This window comes from Protomyctophum parallelum, assembly GCF_964188405.1.
Source record: "Protomyctophum parallelum genome assembly, chromosome: 15".
Classification (NCBI taxonomy): domain Eukaryota; kingdom Metazoa; phylum Chordata; class Actinopteri; order Myctophiformes; family Myctophidae; genus Protomyctophum; species Protomyctophum parallelum.
In genome coordinates, this window is record NC_139710.1 from 43,429,168 (window position 1) to 43,447,546 (window position 18,379).

The following is an 18,379-nucleotide window of genomic DNA, read 5'->3' on the forward strand; positions in this document are numbered from 1 at the left end:
TTAGCCCTGATTAAAAAAAGTGCCCTTCGTCATCCTTGTGTCAGACAACAAGTAAGGGTGCAACCATGCACTTTATCCATGGGGCCTATTTGGGGAATTTCTTTTAAACTGCATTTTACACAACAATGATTGACAATCATGTATTCTTCCAATCCACAGCACACCACCACGTCATGCTAGAACATAATGTCTTCGTGCAAAAAAAAAGAAAAAGAAAAAAAGAAAAGAAATACTGACAGTAGACAGCAGGGAGGGGCTGCTGCAAAACGCACACAGATAGAATGAATGCAAAAGAACCAAAAGAACACTTCCTGTTGATGAAAAAGAATCGCAGCAGCAACTGTGTGTGTGTGCGTGTGTGTGTGTATGTGTGTGACACATCTGGAGTGGGGGGGAGGCCTGGCTGCAGTGAATGCGAACTGGACTGGTTCTGACTGACTGATTGGGGGGAATGGACGACAACGTTTAATCTGCAAGTAGGTGAGCGGCTCCCACAGTACACTTTAACGTCAGCTTGGGGCGATAACAAGTGACATAAATTATTGGCGTTATTAGTGTGTGCAGTTGTTGTGAACAACGGTGTAATTACCGTCTGTGTGCTGTGCGCTAGCTGGGTGGCTTAGCCAGCTCGCGACTGTTAGCAGCCGCTAGCTAACGTTAGCGGGCTACTTTATAACAGCCACTACTGTGCTAACGTCAAATCTTGAGACTTTTTAACTGTCCGCCGTTAAGATAGCTTAGCATCACAAATGACAACCATCTCAATGTGTTTCGGCTGCCTTTAAGCGAACAGCTCGTAAATTGATAACGTTAACGAGGTGGCCTACAGCGAGATAAGGGTTGATAAAAGCACTGCTAGCCGACCGCCGGGCGACGGCGGGGAGGAGAAAACTAACTCGGTCCGAAAGTTCAGCCATTTTTCCGGAATGCCTGCCTGTCTGGTGCTACGTTAACGGCTAATTTAATACTAAAGTCGCACGGGTCTTTTTCGCTCGAGAAAAATACATTTTCAACGGGGGAAAGTGACGACGTGGGTCTCGTCGACACTGTTTATAGTTGAAAACACATATTTGCTGTCGTATGACACTTGTCGAAAGAGTCCTGCAACGAAGTCCCAGTGGATAGCTAGGTTTATCTGCTGCTAGTGGGGTGTACTGTGTTCGACCGAACCCATTGAGTCACTCCCAAAGTTGGTGTTGAAGTGTCACAGTACCAGATCAAATTTGATAGACACAGAACTGAGTGTCGGTTACCGGTAGGTTAGGTAAGGTTAGGCTGAGGCATGATATCTGCCGAGAGATAAGATCAACATCATCAGCATCACTAAACATGGCTATAAACTTTTTAGGACAGGGCATATTTACTAGCCAGCGTAACATTGCTTACAACATTCAAATTACTTGCTTCTTTAGTTTATATTATTATGTATAGTATTAGTATATGAAGCCAACATGGTGAAAAGGGGGATTTGAATCATTTTTAGGTGGAGCAGCCCAACGATCTCCCTCGTTCGGGGGTGGGGTTAGTTGTATAGGCCCACGGGATTCCAGGCTCTGCCTCTGACACATAGCAGAACTGAATGCATTACGTTTTTTTTTCTTTCTCAGGGGCTGTTCTGGCTTACAAAATTAAATGGTGTTAATAATGGGGATTTAAAAACAAACTTGGTTGTTGGAAAGAAATCATGTTCTTGTAAACATGGCCTGGAAGGACAAAGTGCAGGGCTGTGTCTGTCAGGTTATTGAGTACACCTGGGTTCACCCAGGGATATATCTGTTAGTCAATATTTTGGTGACATCGTTTTCTTAGAAGTTTCTGAATCCAGTAAACACTTCACTTTGCACCACAGTAGTACACCGTATTCCTGTGCACTGCATATGGAGCCAGGCACGTCTCTATCTGAATATTTTCACCATAGGCTTGTCAGAGCAGACGGGAGCCAAACCAATTAAGCCTTTTGCATGAGTAGGCATTATGGCTTTGCACCCGTTCAACCCTGCATTTTTATAGTCATGGTTCTCTTCAGGATAAAGCTGTAAAATTGTAGGCTTATTGGTTGGAGACACCCATTGCCATCAGTGTCGATTGAGCAATACACAACTTAACTGATAGGTGTATCATGGAGCATCTGGTAAAAACAGGACTCTTTGTATTCTTGTAATGCAGAAGTCGGTGGTATATTGTTTGACATCTTGCTGCTGGTGAGTAAATTATACAGTATGGTAAAAAGAAAAGCTTTGTATGAACTTGACTTAAGAATCGGCTTGTTTAGGCCTCACTGGGGTGCAAAGATTACAGAGAAAGATTTCTCTTTCAAGCCAGTGTCTTTCAAGTGACAGAGAAGTATTTTTATCAGTAGCAGTTATTAGGCCACAGCAAGCAACTATGCAAAGCCTGATTTCCCTGGCTATTTTTGACAACCAATTTTTAATTAGGACTCTAGGCCTACTTGTAGTTTTGTACTGCAGTATTGTTAAAGCACAGTAACTGGCTTTTGTATCATTTTAAAAACTCTTAAAGACTTAAAACTAGACATGGCAGACTTCATTCAGTATTACATTTAATGTTATATTAACCTAGTACACGTGTATGTAGCCTGCATTGTAAACTTGACTGAAGATCTAGTTGAGTTCAGAGTTTTGATTATTTGGATCACAGGCCTATCAGTAGAACGTTTCTGAAGAGACAGTGGAAAGTCATTTTTCCCTTATGTTTAAATTCAGTGTCACTTCGGTATTAATTGATATCTACATTGCAGTGAATCCAACAAAAGCTAAACCAAATGTAGAATCAATTGATTCGGGTGTGGTAGCCATGAGGTGTGTCAGCAGAAGTGTAGAAATGTGCATTACATAAATATACTGTAGTAGCAAGACAAACAAGAAGCCTAAATTAACTGGTTCATTTGGGCCATTAACCTGCTTTCTGTTCCCCTTCCTGCTTCAATCAGTCAGCCTATTAAGCAACACCTCCTTTTCTGTGCTCTGGTGTGGTATTAGTGTCATGATACTTTTTATGCTATTGTGTTACTGGGTAAAACTGCATGACAGCCCTACTTTACTGACACCTCCAGGGTTTGAAAATAATTTCTTCCCACTGTGGGAATATTTTTAAGCTGTATGTGTTTTTCCCAGAGGTTACAGTAAGCTGAGAATGAACATGTGGTTTTTGGCAAAAATAGACAAATGAAAACATGGGATGGCCACTTTCATGAATTCCACTAACCCTTGTAGGACTATTATTCTTTCAGACATGCGAGTAGAATGATTAAAATAAAAGATGAGTTTACTCCTTTAGTCCCTTGTGATACCAACCCTGACATGCTTTTGAATTAAAATAGAGACCCATGCAATGGGCCAGTATCACAATTATTAGTAGGGATGCACCGAAAATTCGGCCACCGAAAATATTCGGCCGAAAATGGCAAAAAATGTATTTTCGGCCTATTCGGTTTCGGCTCAAATAAGCCGAAAAATATCACCGAATAGTAGTAGTGGTCCTAAAGTTGTGAATCGAACTAAACTGCGGGAAAAACACAGATGTACAAGCCCAACGCGCTGTGCATTGCGACGGGTAGATAGCTTGTAGATCTGCTACTTTCAGCGCAGGAAGGGCACATGCTTATGACGCTCTTGCATCAGCGCAGCAGTCACAACACAACACAGTCACACGGGCAGCAGTCACGGAATGCTTCAATGCACAGGCAGATCCGACACAACTTTATTGCATACATCTGTGCTTTCATCCAAGCTTACATAGCCTTTTAAATCTTATTTCCCATCCACGGGCACAAGCAACGTGGTATCAGCAGCTCTTCCACCCGATCTGTGGACGGGTGGTGTTGACGAGGGAAGCTATAGCTAGCAATAGCATGGGAGCTAACGTTAGTTTTAACAGTACTTTCCATCCGTTCCCCAACACGGTAACACCTCACACAATGATACTGTATCGTTGCGTCTGCCCATGTTTAATGGTCATGAAGGGTTTCACTAGCAGGCAGACCTGTCAAAACGATGCACTTCCCAAAACTCAGAGACATGCCACCACCTATAAATTCAAACCCACCTCTGGAATCTCATTCCACTTTAATTTATTTTATTCCATAGTCTTAGTTTTTCTCTAATAAAGTTGTTTTTATTTGTTTTCTCATGTTCTCCTTGAAAAGTACTCAGAGAAGTTTTATATAAATAATATTATTATCACTATTATTATTACTACTTGTTTTATTGCCTATGCTTATGTAGAAAAAAAAGCTCACTGCTCAGGTCAAATAGGCCTATTGATATGCGTTTCAAATGTGATTAATTGAGATTAATTAATCACAAAGCCTCCAATTAATTATATGTTTTTTAATGGACCCATAAGTGTTTATTATTTAAGTTAGGTTTTGCCAAAATCATGTCTTTTGCCATAATCAGGTAGCTTTACAACAAATATGTATTCGGCTATTCGGTATTCGGTTTTCGGCCAACTGTTTCCTATATTCGGTATTCGGTTTCGGCCAAGAATTTCCCTTTCGGTGCATCCCTAATTATTAGCCTTGTGATATCGATTTTGAGTTTTTATTTTTTCTTCCACTCTGCCTTCACCAGTTTTATTGTGGGCGTTAAACAAAAAGCTTACCTTTAATTGACAAAAATCTTGGGTATTTTCTGCCATATTTTATTATCTGTTTTATATTGCTCTCCTTTTCTTTGCTTGTTAAGCAATTTTTGTCCGGTCTGCTCCATAAGCTGTTTTGCAAAATATGTGAAATGCTGCTGATCTTGAGGAAAGCATTCATTGCAACTTTGCTGACTTTCTTTCTTTCTTTCTTTCTTTCTTTCTTTCTTTCTTTCTTTCTTTCTTTCTTTCTTTCTTTCTTTCTTTCTTTCTTTCTTTCTTTCTTTCTTCTACAAAGCTGAGGTTGCCAGACAGGATCTAACTAAAGTGAGGTAGTACCTGGGTCAAGTGGGTTTATTACTGAACTGAACAAGATTTTTTAGGTTTTCCCATGTGAGCCTGAGCATTGCATGTGACCCTCACCCAACGTGTGCATCTCAACCACTAAGCATGCCTTCTTTGGCTGCCCTTCAACTTGGCTCTCACTTCAGTATGCATGATGTTGGCCCAAGTTAGCAGACCTCACCGATATGTTTAATGCACGTACATGCTATATTTAAAGACTGGTAAATGGCTGAGTGAAAATAACATGTAGGCCTAGCCTACCGTTTTTCCTATTCCCTCTTTCCTACAGCTTCTTTCCCTCTCCTGTGCCAGGATGAGAGGCGCATATGGTTTGTTGGACAGGTGTCTTGGCAAGCTTTGGCAATTGGAGAAAGTGTTTACGTTCTCAAAGTGCTGACAGAGACTTGATGTGCAGAAGATCATGCTGAATTGCCAAGGAGAGGCAGGCTGGAGGAGGACGCCGAGGGGATGTGGGGGGGGGGGGGGGTGTGGGGTGTAGAGGCCAAGGTTAAACTAGATTAGAACACTGCAAAGGCAACTATTTTTCCCCACAAATATTACCATATTTGCAGCCACCAGCTTAAATATACAGTATATTATCACTAGTACAACAAGAGAAAAAGATCTGTGCGTTTGGTGTTCAGTATAAGTGTGGTTACACTAGTTATGATGGGGTGTGGTGGATTTCATTTTTTCTTTGCAACCAACCCAAGCCTCAGTAAATGTATTGTTGGATAACTTAGTGGCATCATCTAGCTGCTAGATGATGATTCTAGATTCTAGCATGCCATTTACAAATGGGCTGTGGAGTGTGATCTATCATTCTATCGTCACGCCTAAACACATTCCAATCCAATATTGCAATTAGTCTATTTAGTGGTACATGTGAGAGAATGAAGGCTAACAGTGGCAGTATGCTCATCCGGAGGTGTGACATGGCCACAAGAGAATAAGCTATTTCTTAATTACAAAGAAAGAGGGAGCTTCAGTTAGAATAAAACTCACGGTTCTTATTATTACTGTCAGCTTCATCAAAGTACTGCCTTGAATAATAGCATTGTAGAAAAGGGTATGCTTGAAACCAGGCTATGGATTGCTAGCAGCATGTTCCCTTCTGGTTCTGGCAGCAGCAGCAGAACCAGATTTTCCTCTTTCTTTGCCAAATGTAGCCTATAGAATGTATAGTACTGCAATGCCCTCAATCTGGTGACTCAGGATCCGACTGCCAATCACTGAAGTTATGGTTTCTGTCTTATGTACAGGCCTGCATACCGCATAATAAGATGTACACTTATATTCTTTTTATTTATCTGGTTGTGTATCAAGTCTGTTTCCCTCATTTTAATTCTAGAGGTCGGCAGGGAATGATGTCTCTACTCTCTATTATATATTAACTATGCATTTAGTGTGAATTGTATGTAGACATTAACAACACAGTCAAAACAGAGTTGTTTGTAGATAGTATATAGCCTACAAACCAGTAGCTGACTTACTGCCAAACAGGTTACAAAGTAGGCTTATTGAAAGTAGAATCCTTGTGGCTCTCAGAACAATGTGCATTTGCTTGAGATGGTTCAGAATGATTCCCTTTTAATTCTATTCCAGAACGACAGTTCACAAGGTGGCATCAGAAAGGAAGAAACTTTGTTGCCATTTGCCAACAAGGGTTATAGCTATCTATCCAAATGCACCACGTCTCTGTCTGTCTGTACGTGTGTACAGCTGTAATGCACGCAACTCCAGAACTGTTCGCCCACCGACTTCAAATTCGACACACGCGTTCCACACCCCCACAGGGAGTGCAGTGCCCCGTGTCGAGTCGGTCGGGACTCACGGTTGTCCAGAACCGCCACAAAAGGCCTCTGCCCGAGTGCCCGTGCCCTATACAGTGACCCTGGCCAGGGTCCATATGGAGCTGGCCTGTTCTGACATCACAACACTTCATATTTGGGCATGCCTGACACAGAACTCCATATATAGGAATAAAGGGACACAGAGACACATTCAGAAATCTCCATATATGGCCATAAAAGGAACACAGACAGATGGGTGTAATGGTACTCTGCATTTCCGGTTGTCCAAAACCAGCACAGAAGCCTCATTTGGCATGCCTGACAAAGAATATGGGCATAAAAGGGATACGTGGGGCATGCATTTGACACACGTGTACACTCAACCACAATGATGCGTGACCTCGCCCTTTATTAGCCAATTGATCACGGCACTGTTCTAGTGTGAGGAATTTAATTTGGCTTGTGCATGGTACCTACTATCTTTCCTTGACAGCCGAACGTAAAACAATTTGAACAGCTTAAATAAGCAGGACTACAGACATGGACATACTCACACATTGGTAGAGTGCACATTGCAGAATATATTCAGAACATAGAGACCACATTGGAGGCAACTTCAGCTCAGTATTTAATTTCGGTACGTAGTAGGTGTGAGCAATGAGCATCACAGTGTAGGGAGGAGCGGGTATCTTCTCCTTACACAATTGCAATGGCGCTAAACCAATGTAAGATAAGTAGTAATAGTAAATAAATGGGTACCGGACCGGTGGTGACGGTATAATTAAATAGGTTACTTGTTCTGAGTTAACCGAGTGGTTTCATGTGCCCTCGTCTTCTCAGTAACTTAAGATCTCAAGTCTCAACCCTATGGAACACATTCTGGCTTTAGCTCAGATTTATTTCACTCGAAATGTTGGCAAATCCCTCTGGGTCAAAGCTTCTGCTAAACCCCTAAAATATAAATGTAAATGCAAATTTTAATGAGCCACAATGAAAAAAACTTCTATGTATGCTTGCAAATTGAGACGGGGTGTTCGTCTTTCTATCTCTACGACCAATGGAATTGAGAGGCACGAATCCTTCCTTAAAACATGCAGTGGGAGTCGTAGATATGTATGTATTTGTATATCTGTACACAAATAAGTAAAATTCCTCAATATTGTTGCAAACTTGCAACAACAAAAAAGAAAGAATTAGGCTAAAAGTCATTTTGTGACCTCTCTGCTTAAGTTTAACACAGATGAGTTTACTCCTCAAATCAAACATTTGTTTTTTGATTTTAGTTTTACATAGCTTTTTGTGTTGTTGATCTTATAAACTCCCAACTGCAATGGTATGCAGATTCTGAATTGAGTGGATGATCCAAAGCTTTTGCACAGCATCTTGACACTTGGACGATGTTGCTCTTATCCCCAACGCTCATTCCTTTGGTAAATTTCTGTGAAATTGCCCAGCTGCTGGGTCTTATTTCAAGGCCACATTTTCCCAGATGGGGCTGTTGTATGCAGTAAAGCTAGGCTCATTGTTTATGGATCACTGAAATGGGTCAAAAGTATTTGTGGGGTTTGAATATGGATATAATGAACATGAATAACCTAAATTATATGTCATTTTGGTAGATACCAGGGTTTGTAGGCAGTGTTTTAGGTATTGCTTCCTTCTCTCCCTTCCTTCCTTTCCTCAGCCCTTCCAGAAAATCAATGTGATACTGTGCTTGCTATCCAGTTTGAGATGGCTTATTCCATAAACCAGTCCATATCCTCAATGACATTCAGTATTTTCTCAGGCTACTGTGAGGTAGTGTGTTGGCTATATGGTTGGTATATTTTTGGCACAGGCTTCCAAATCACTCCTATATAACCTACCTTGTCTAGTACGTCTCTTTTGTCAAGGAATTCTGTCAGCGGTTTTGAAAACTACATCCAAATTGATAAAGGAGGAAATCATTTAGAGGTCAGATTTTGGCAGAAAGACAGGAATGCTGATATAAAAATCATTCGGGTTTATCGGACAGCACATTTTGTTTAGAATGGACCATCATCTTTCCCTAGGCACCCTGATATAATCTCCCCAGCATTAAAACTACAATCAAGTTTTGTTTTGTGAATTATGACCTGGTGAATATAATTCTAATTTAAATAGTGGATTCGAATGCCATGAATGCATTGAAAGGGACAAAATCACGTTTTAATCAGAGCATTAAATGCCGCAGTAGACATGTCTACTGACTACCGCAACCGTCTGCAGCGCGAAAAGGCATTCGAAACGGATGATTTAAAAGGATAAATATTTTTAACCACTTAAGCTCACTCCATACACTTATTTTAGTTTTTTTAATGAATAGAAAAAATTGCCGATCTTCAAGCTCACAACATGTTGCATCGCAAAGCAGTGCGAGCTTGTAGATTTGCTATTATTGTCTGTTGCCTCTCACCTTCTGTTATTACTGTACAAAATGTTTCTTCAATATATTGACCCTCTCTAACAAAAAAAAACATTTTCTGCATTGCTTCTAAGATTGGCCTTTCCACACCCACACTTTCTGAAATAAACAAAGCCATCACACATTTCGCACTCACAATAAGGTAGTAAATTGCACTGATCATCCAACAATAATAAAGCCTGATTTAATGATATATATATATGGCATTTTAAAACAAATAAAGGTGTCCCAAATTAAATATACCATAGTTAATCTGGTTAAATAAGTAAACTCTTAAGTTCTTATTCTGTAGCCTAAACTCTCTATTCTCTTGATTTACTCCATCAGGCTGTCACCATTCTAGAAAGACACATCCGAGACATGGACGACGGCGGCGGCTACATAGAGTTTGACGTGCCGGAGTTCAGCAACACCGTCCTGAGCCAGCTAAATGAGCTTCGGGTGCAAGGCAAGCTGTGTGACATCATTGTTCACATCCAGGGTCAGCCCTTTCGGGCTCACAAGGCTGTGTTGGCGGCCAGCTCCCCCTACTTTCGAGACCACTCGGCCCTCAGCACCATGAGTGGCCTCTCCATCTCGGTCATCAAAAGTCCCGAGGTGTTCGAGCAGCTGTTGGCGTTCTGTTACACGGGCCATATCGCGCTGCAGCTCAAGGATGTCATCAGCTTCCTCACGGCTGCCAGCTTCCTACAGATGCAGGCCATCATTGACAAGTGTACCCAAATCCTGGAGACCATCCACTCCAAGATCAGCATCCCTAGCAGTCCGGACAAGGAGGGCTCTCAGGCCAGCCACAATGGTGTCAATGACAGCAACCTCTTCATTAACCCCACCCAGATCTCTCCCCCTTACTACTCCCGGCAGAGTCACTCAGGCACCTTGGAGGCCCGTGCTGAGCTGGCAGCGAAAGGCTTGGGCAGGGTGCGACAACACCAGGAAGAGGGCCAATCAGATAGGGGAAGCAGTGACGGAGTGTCAGAACAGGATGCCCCCATGGAGGGAGAGACCGAGCAAGTGGAACTGATCGGCCAGGACGGACAGGTTACAGACGTGCATGTGAAAATAGAGAAGACTGACAGGCCCACTTACTCAGACAGCTCCTCGGCTGGTGATGACGGCTACCACACAGAACTGGTGGATGGAGAACAGGTGCTGGCAGTTAGCGTAGGCTCCTATGGTCCTGTCATCCAGCCAGCCGGATACTCTTACTCAGGGTTGTCTTCCCCGTGTTTTGTCAGCCTCAGCAGCTCAAGTCCCTCCCGCTCCATGCTCAGCAGTTTCAGAGGTGGACGTGCCAGGGCAAAACGACCCATGACCATCCCGGCAGGGGTGCTGAGTCACCTCAAACCGGTCTCGGATGAAGGTGAGCCAGTGTTGGGTGCAGCAGGCCTTGAGAATGATGTGCGAGAGCGGAGCCTGCGCAGCCAGTGGTATCCCTACAACGAGAGACTCGTCTGCATCTACTGCGGCAAGACTTTCAACCAGAAAGGCAGCCTGGACCGCCACATGCGTCTGCACATGGGTATCACACCCTTTGTGTGTAAGTTCTGCGGCAAGAAATACACAAGGAAAGACCAGCTTGAGTACCACATCCGTGGGCACACGGACAACAAGCCCTTCCACTGCCAGATCTGTGGAAAATGCTTCCCATTTCAGGGCACCCTCAACCAGCACCTGAGGAAGAAGCACATGGCAACATCAGACGGCAACAATCATATGGATTCTCCAGAGAGGACGGAAGGGAGCACAGGTCAGAAGGAACCAGAGGATGCCTCAGAGGGGATGGCCTTTGAGGCGCAATATGCAGAGGAGGCACCAGCCAATGACCTGGAGGAGAGTTCAAAGTGTAGTCCAGAAGAGGCTCAATCATCCAGATGTGATTTTTAAGTCCTGCTTCAGGTTTAGGAAGCTTTAAAAAATGTTGATTTCAATTCGGACCTAAAGGACTTCTTTGAGTCGGCTCCCTCAAACTTTGGACTTATCTTGACTTGCATCAAGGCTTTCCTGCCTGTCAAGTCCATTGAGTGCAAAAAGCTAATTGCTGCTTTTTGGAAATTTGATTCTTTCAAAGGAAAGGGAGTAACAGCTATTTTTGAGGTGGTCCCAATAATCAAGGCCCCTCCGTTTTGTTTTGTTTTATTTTTTAATCTTTCAATGTTTTTTAAAACATATTTACAGAGTTATATAGGCATGTTGCAATAATTGATAATGTGAAAGCTCTGGTAAGATGCTTGTCATATCACCTTTTTACCTGACCTGTTTTTGCACATGTGGCCATAGGAGGCCACTTACTCACAAGGAATGATTTTTCTGCCAGTGCAAAGCTTCGTGTGATATATCTGTTCAATACCTCATGATGCAACTACATACTCCTAACAGACAGTATTTTAACTTTTATGAAACTCCACCGGGTTCTACCTCATAGCCAAGAACCTACCAGGAACAAAAGCGTTCGCCGTTCAAAATCCGTTTTTAAGGGTCTATGTATTTCATTGCCAAACCCTGAAAAAGAACATTCTCTCAACACAAAGCCTTGATACTTAAAGTGAAATATTCCTTGCTGATTGTATGAATTGTGGACTAAGTCCTTGTCAAATGTCTCATGGTCAGCCAGGTTTAAATTGTTGACAAAGAAGGTGCTATGCTAGGAGTGCATTAGAATCGTTAGCTTATTTGTGTGTTTTGTATTTGGCAAAATGCAAATATTAGAGTAAGAGAAGTGGCCCTGTAGACTTTTAAGAAATTATTTCTGCTGTCTTCTTATCAAGCCCCCCCCCTCCCACTTTCTTTTCTGAAACACACTTAAAGATTTAATCTTTCACAATCACTACTGGAGATCTCTCTCTGTTGGCCAAGATATCGTTTGACATGCCAATGTTCATAGCATGGATCAACTTATTTGCATTGTTATATAGCCCGTTGGCAGGTTTATAATGAACTGATCTATGAGATTTTGTAGATTTTGCCTGGAGGTTAATTCATCTGACAGAGACAGAGTTCCCCCTCATCAGCTTAGCACAGCAGGATCAGCTCTGGATCGCGCACATAATCAAATCAATATAGTATACTACACTGACAAATATGCAAAATAAGGCAAACAGAACAAAGGAATCTCAGCCATCTTGCCATGGTATTTCTTTTATTCTTCACCATATAAGAGCTGTTGCTTTGCTCCCATGTTGTCATTCTATCTTCCCTTTTTATGATGAGGTGATTGATCTCTTGATCTTTGTCCTCTGCACGGCAGGGGGTCAAACGGGGACACCTGTCTCATTTGTCTGTCCTTTTGTTTATGGTGTTGGCCTAGATTTGGTATAGTTAGATTATGACTAGGCGGTAAAGGATTTTTATAGATAGCTGGTGATCCAAAGTATTGGTGCACTTTGTGGAGTTAGGGAGTGGCTTGGGTGCTGGCTAGGAGAGAAACATGGTCATTTCTCTCTCTTTGTCTTAAATGTGAAGCAGCAGCACAGCTTCAGCAGCAGTAGTAGTGGTGGTGGTGGTGGTGGTGGTGGTGGTAACACCAGAGTAGTGACAAATACAATTAAACTGAATCTGCACAAGCTTGTGTGACAGCAGTGGTTGTGCTTCTTAGTAAAAGGTCATCACTACTGAATGTGAGCATAATCAAACACAAGTGCTTTGCATTCACATGAATGCTATTGGCCACAATTTGTTATTTTTATTTTATTTCTTTTGTATCGTTTGAACCAAGGGCAATGGGGACAGGGAAGTTGGGATAGTTAACAAATAGCCTAGGTAATGTGTTTTTTTATTTCCATTGTGCTTTAAAAGAATCTGCATTCATGATAAATGCATAGAAATGGCACTTGAAATGCCACATTAATTATATTTGTCATCCAGATTTATAGCGCCTTTTTTCTTTCAGATACACCTGCCATTATGCTTTTATTAGTCCCGTCCTGTCAATGCCTAATCTATGTCCTCTCACAAAATTCACTTTAACTGTTTTTTATTATTATTATTTTCCATTTTATGTGTTGTTTCATTGGAGGATATGGTGTTTTGTTGCTTGTATTTTTCTTATATTACATCTTCAGTGTAGTCTTCTTCCCATAAATGTGCACTCATTATCATGGCTCACCAGACAGGGACACTGTTCAGATAACCCCCAAAAATTGGGAATTTTGCAAGAATCGGCATATTAGCTAGGTCTTCATGTATGTACTTTGTAGTATCCATATCAACCATACTTAGTTACACTACAGTCTAACTATAGTATTTTTCCTGTGAATGTTTGCAAAGTCACGTTTATACTCGTTACCTGGCAATGCACTGTGCACATTTGACCTAGCCAAGATCAGTCTCTGAAATGTCTTAATCTGTTCAGATGCTATCCTCATGTCCACAAAAAGGAGGGAATTTGGCCTTCTAATCATTAATGGTTTCATGTATAATAAGTATCGATTGTGCCAAGAGTTCACACCAAAGACTTAATCTAAAGGTAGACTCCATTACTGGAAATATGTATAATTGAACGCTTACCTTGAGAATTGGGCTCATAATTTGATGTAGGCCTAATTCCTACACATGTTCATAATACTCCCACCACAGTAGCTTGGTTCAACTATAAACAAGGCGTTAAGTAGCTGTCCTATATTAACAGGCAATTAAGCCATAACAAAGCTCATAGAATGCTTAGTTGTGCAATACATTTTGTGAAATTGAAAGGCCAATGTATACAAAAGAATATTTCACTAAAAGTGGCATTTTAAACTTTGTGCCTTGCCACAAGCTTTATATTCTAGTCTCTGGCACTTAACTTATGTGCCTCCTCTTCTTTGAAAACGGTTCAAAAGAGAATTTGGAATCAAATATGGCTGTGTTCCTCATGGTGTGGGATTGGGAATAATACAGAAGTTAAGTTGAAGTGTATTTTTCATCCATTCTGATCCCTGTGCACTTCTCCACCTACTGCTCCCTTTATCATTGGATTTATTATTACTATAATTTTTCATGGAATGAACAGTTTGTTTTAAAGATAATGTAAATTTACATCTAATCACATTTGCTCATTCAAATGTCCAGATCCCTGTACCCTCTCCAGAGACTGTATACTGCAGCTTTCCTCTCTAAGCACTGAGGACAATCGAAGCAATCTGCATTAGTATCAGGCAATTCAATGAGAGGAGATGAGCAAGTAATTCATGACTTATTTCCCCTCCATCATTCTTGTAGAACAGCTGGTCAGGGAACAGCTGCTTGAGTAGTTAGCAGACCTAAACTGAACATTTATCAAGCGTGTTGGGGTGATTATCAGCTTGCCCTGACACTGTATCTGAATTTGCACGTCCCTTGCCCCAAAATTTGTATAAAATGCCAATGGTTATTTTTTTTATAATCTACATTATCTTGTAATTATGTCACCTGGCATGCACTTATAATAAGCAGTCAATAATACAGTACCTATTCCAAAGGGGAATTGCTTATCATTCTAGTTCCCCTTAAGGGACTTTGCAAATACAGCCTCAGTCACTTCATTTTGTAAGGATATTTTACCCTTAAATGGTGCTTTTAGACTAGTCAGGTTATTTATTGATTTTTATCTTATCAAATGAGTATACAAATCCATATATACCATATAGGTGGGATGTTGGGGTAATTTGTGTTAACGCTTTTTATGAACTATAGTTACTAATACTAATACTCACCTACAGTACCGCCTGAACATGACACACTCAAACTTGCATTGATTGTTCCAAATTTCTGAGAGAAACGACATGCATTATGGGCCACAAGTAATCAAAAGGAAGTGTTTACAGGGAAGGCTGTTGGACTACTTTTTGAATTTGCAGCTCGTCCTATTACTTTTATATTAGACTCACTTCAGGTAGTTTACGAACACTGATACAGACTTAGAAGAAAATCTTAAGTCTTCCATAGCTTTTCTGTCAGTTTCTCTCCACTGTGTATTGTACAAAAGCAATAACCTTTTTAAAAGTGGTGTATTGGTTTCAGTGAGCCTATTAGAATCTGGGCTTGTCATGACTCAAACAACCTGAATGTCAGGGAGCTGTTGAATTGAAGTAGGACCAGGGCAATTTGATATTGATTTTATTTTTTATATATTTTCTGAAACTTTGGACAGCTTGACTTCCTCAGATGAAAAACAAAATGTGTTGCTTGCTGGTATTCTAAATACGCATCCTAAGCGTACAACTGTCGGTGAACTACAACACGATAACTGAGCATGTCGTTCAGTCATCAAATCAATGGCACTGGTCAGAGCCTCCAGCTGTGTCAAATATTGAAAGGGATTTTGGGCTGTATAGCCACTGTTTTATGAGTGGCCATCGTGTTTCCATGTTAAGGTTCAGTGGTCTCTCCTACACCCCCTCAGGCACTGAGACTGTAGATTTAGCTGGTCAGGGTCAGAAGGGAAGTGGCCAGGGTTGGTTTTGAAAATGTTCAGCTTGGCCATGATCCCTTTTCTGTGAAATTCCCTTATCTCTACACTCTCAGGTCTCTGGATTTCATGAATTTGGTGACAAGGCAAAAAATAAATAAATAGAACTCAGGGTTTATAGTGTTTAAAAAGTGGTCTCATTGGGCATACAGCTTATGTCCATAGTATAAATGTGCACTTCTCTTCAGGTGGGGAAACTAATTCCCCAGTCAGTGGTTCCCAAACATTCTGCCTCAAGGTCTCGCTGAGCCTGTGTTTTCCACAGAGCTGACGCTTGAGGAACTGTGGAGACCATGAACTTAACCATGAAAGCAGGACTGGCCTATCTCCTACTTTCTTTGTCCACTCTACACACAACCTCACAACCCAACTGTGAACCTCAGAACTCTACTGTTTTGTACAACTATGAAGTAAATGAAGCTAGCTAGAGCTGATGTTGTATCTATTAACTTGCCATTTATGAATTTATTTTATAGCATGAAATAAAATATATTTATTCAAATTATATATTTTACTCATAATCATTCTGTGCTGCTTTATTTGGTTCTTAAGCTTGTAAATTGCTTTTTTATGATACAAAAAATGTCAATAGAATAATGCGTTTGTTTGTAAAATAAAGATGCTGATTTAGCTCTATATTGTGTTTTTTTTGTTTTATATGTACATGTATGTTTGTGTGAAGCCCTTCAAAATAGCAGTGTGAGCATGTAGATCAATCTATCGTCTATTTTCAAATGACGGAAATGTAAATTTCTGAAGTGGTTAATGCATGTTTTGTAATCAAAATATACAAAGTAACTAACTAGTAACTAACATTTTCAAATAAATGTAGTGGAGTATGATGAATTGAAAATGGAGGACCCTAATGGAAACAAGCCTGGTGCCTTCTTGGGTTTTTTAATCCTCATTAGCAGACCTTGTATTGAACTACTTTCCTGTGCTTATTCTACAAACTGTTTTCAATCAATCAGTAAAAGTACAATATTGGATCCGAGATATAGCCTACATTACTGAACTATTATCTAACAGAACACTGATGCACTTTACAGAGTCACTTAACATACGCCAGAGCTTAGCCAGCTGCAAGTTATCCACGTGATTACCCCCCGACCAATGAAATTATTGAAATTGAATAGCTGCTTAGCCATAGCTGCTACACTCAGCGTCCAGGTGTTCGCTTAACAGAGGCCGCTAAGTTAGGATGCTGCAGCCTCGGAAACCCAGACGTTTTTATTTCCAGTTTTTATTTGCATTGACCACATCTCGGGTGAAGTTCCATGCTGATGTGATGCTCTTGGAAGATAATTTGTGTCCATATGTGACAAGAAGAGCATGGCGAAGTCCTGGACCGGAGACTGGAGACTCCGGCAACAGCTTCATGAACCATGGCTAGCCACGGCCCACAGCTCAGCTTTAGTTATCTTAAATCCCTTAAAGTACAACATAAACATTAAAGATACTTTAGTTGTCAATGTACAATAGGCCTACATTAAAAGTGGTCATGTTGTTGTTGCACACATGCCTAAAATTGCTGATATTTGCGCCGCCCTCGTTGAAAACAATGCATTTCAAACTCCAACTTGTCACACTCCAAGGCTGCATGAAGTCATGAACAGTCACACTCTCCAAGGCTGCATGAAGTCATGAACAGCGCTCGAGAGCTGTTTTCTCCCCCTCAATGACGTCACTCTCCTAGTTTACGCCACTCTGGACTGCGGCACGTGGATGTCTGTGCGGAATGGTGACGAAACGTCTTCGAGCCCGGCAAGTAAGTATCAATTGATTGATTGATTGAAATATTTATTAACAGTTTGCAGAATTACAGTACATTTCAAGCACAAACTCAATACAAAGACTGTTAACTGTGAGTGGACGACCCAATTAAGCATTAGGCCTACACTTGTTTACAAGAGGGTCCACCATGTTCAATTCATGATCAAAACATTTAGAGATGTACAAATAGACACTTCTATATAGACAAAGAACAGAACAGGAATTCATCATAAAGGAGGTAAAAAGGGAAAAGAAACATATACAGGAGGGGAAAAGGGGGGTTGGGGGGATTCAGATTTTACGGGGGCCAGTTTTGAATTGCAGCCGTCTGTATAGGTGCCCTTTGAGAGCGGTTTTGAAGGAGTCAAGGGATTCGTCTTAATGACTGTTGGTAGGGCGTTACACATTTTGCTGGCATAGGAGCGGAAAAAAATGTAGTCCCTTGTTTGTGCCAAATCTGGGCTGTACATGGTTCGTTGCACTCCCTCTGGTGTTGTGGTTCTGGACATCGTTAACATTAAGGAAGTATCTAGACAGGTACATGGATATCTTGGTGGTGTATCGAATCTTGTGGACCAGACCCATTGCAAGATGCTGTACTCTGTCGTCAAAAAGTAGGCTATTTTCCTCCGAGGTGGAAAGCCTGGTGACGTGAAGTTGCCCTTTATGAGACTATTTTTGTTTGCCTATTGGTTTTAGCTTGGGAACGATTGCTGCTACTTGTTTCAAAAAGCATTAGGCCTATTATAGCCTAGCAACACCCTTCCCTCACCACCAAAATGCTATAATATCCATTTCTGCCATTTTTTCCAAGTCGCAATCAGACAGCTGTTTACACAATGCTGTACCCCCTACAAATGTTTCTTAAATTGTTTTATTATGTCTGTGACGCTTGCTCAGTTGCTCTGGCAAACATGTTTTCTCATAGCAATATACCTGCTCCATCGAATTGAAGTCATACTGTCTGTCTGTCTGTCTGTTCAATGTAACACATAC

General features: G+C 41.2%; 1 protein-coding gene across 5 annotated transcripts; it reads left to right on the forward strand.

Moving 5' to 3' along the window:
* Window positions 1–347: 347 nt before the first annotated feature.
* zbtb34 (zinc finger and BTB domain containing 34) lies at window positions 348–16,246 on the forward strand. Of its 5 annotated transcripts, none has more exons than XM_083784170.1 (3): window positions 348–480; window positions 4,901–4,995; window positions 9,511–16,246. In XM_083784170.1, exon 3 carries the CDS (start codon window positions 9,544–9,546, stop codon window positions 11,068–11,070), a length of 1,527 nt encoding a protein of 508 aa, XP_083640296.1. In that variant the 5' UTR covers window positions 348–480; window positions 4,901–4,995; window positions 9,511–9,543; the 3' UTR covers window positions 11,071–16,246. The 5 variants fall into 5 exon arrangements, with proteins under 5 accessions (XP_083640296.1, XP_083640294.1, XP_083640293.1 ...); XM_083784168.1 differs by having other exon boundaries at window positions 4,901–4,934; XM_083784167.1 differs by lacking the exon at window positions 4,901–4,995.
* The last annotated feature ends 2,133 nt before the right edge of the window (window positions 16,247–18,379 follow it).

Bases quoted from the DNA above. Each gene is read 5' to 3' on its own strand.
- zbtb34 (XM_083784170.1), top strand. From the start codon at position 9,544: ATGGACGACGGCGGCGGCTACATAGAGTTTGACGTGCCGGAGTTCAGC.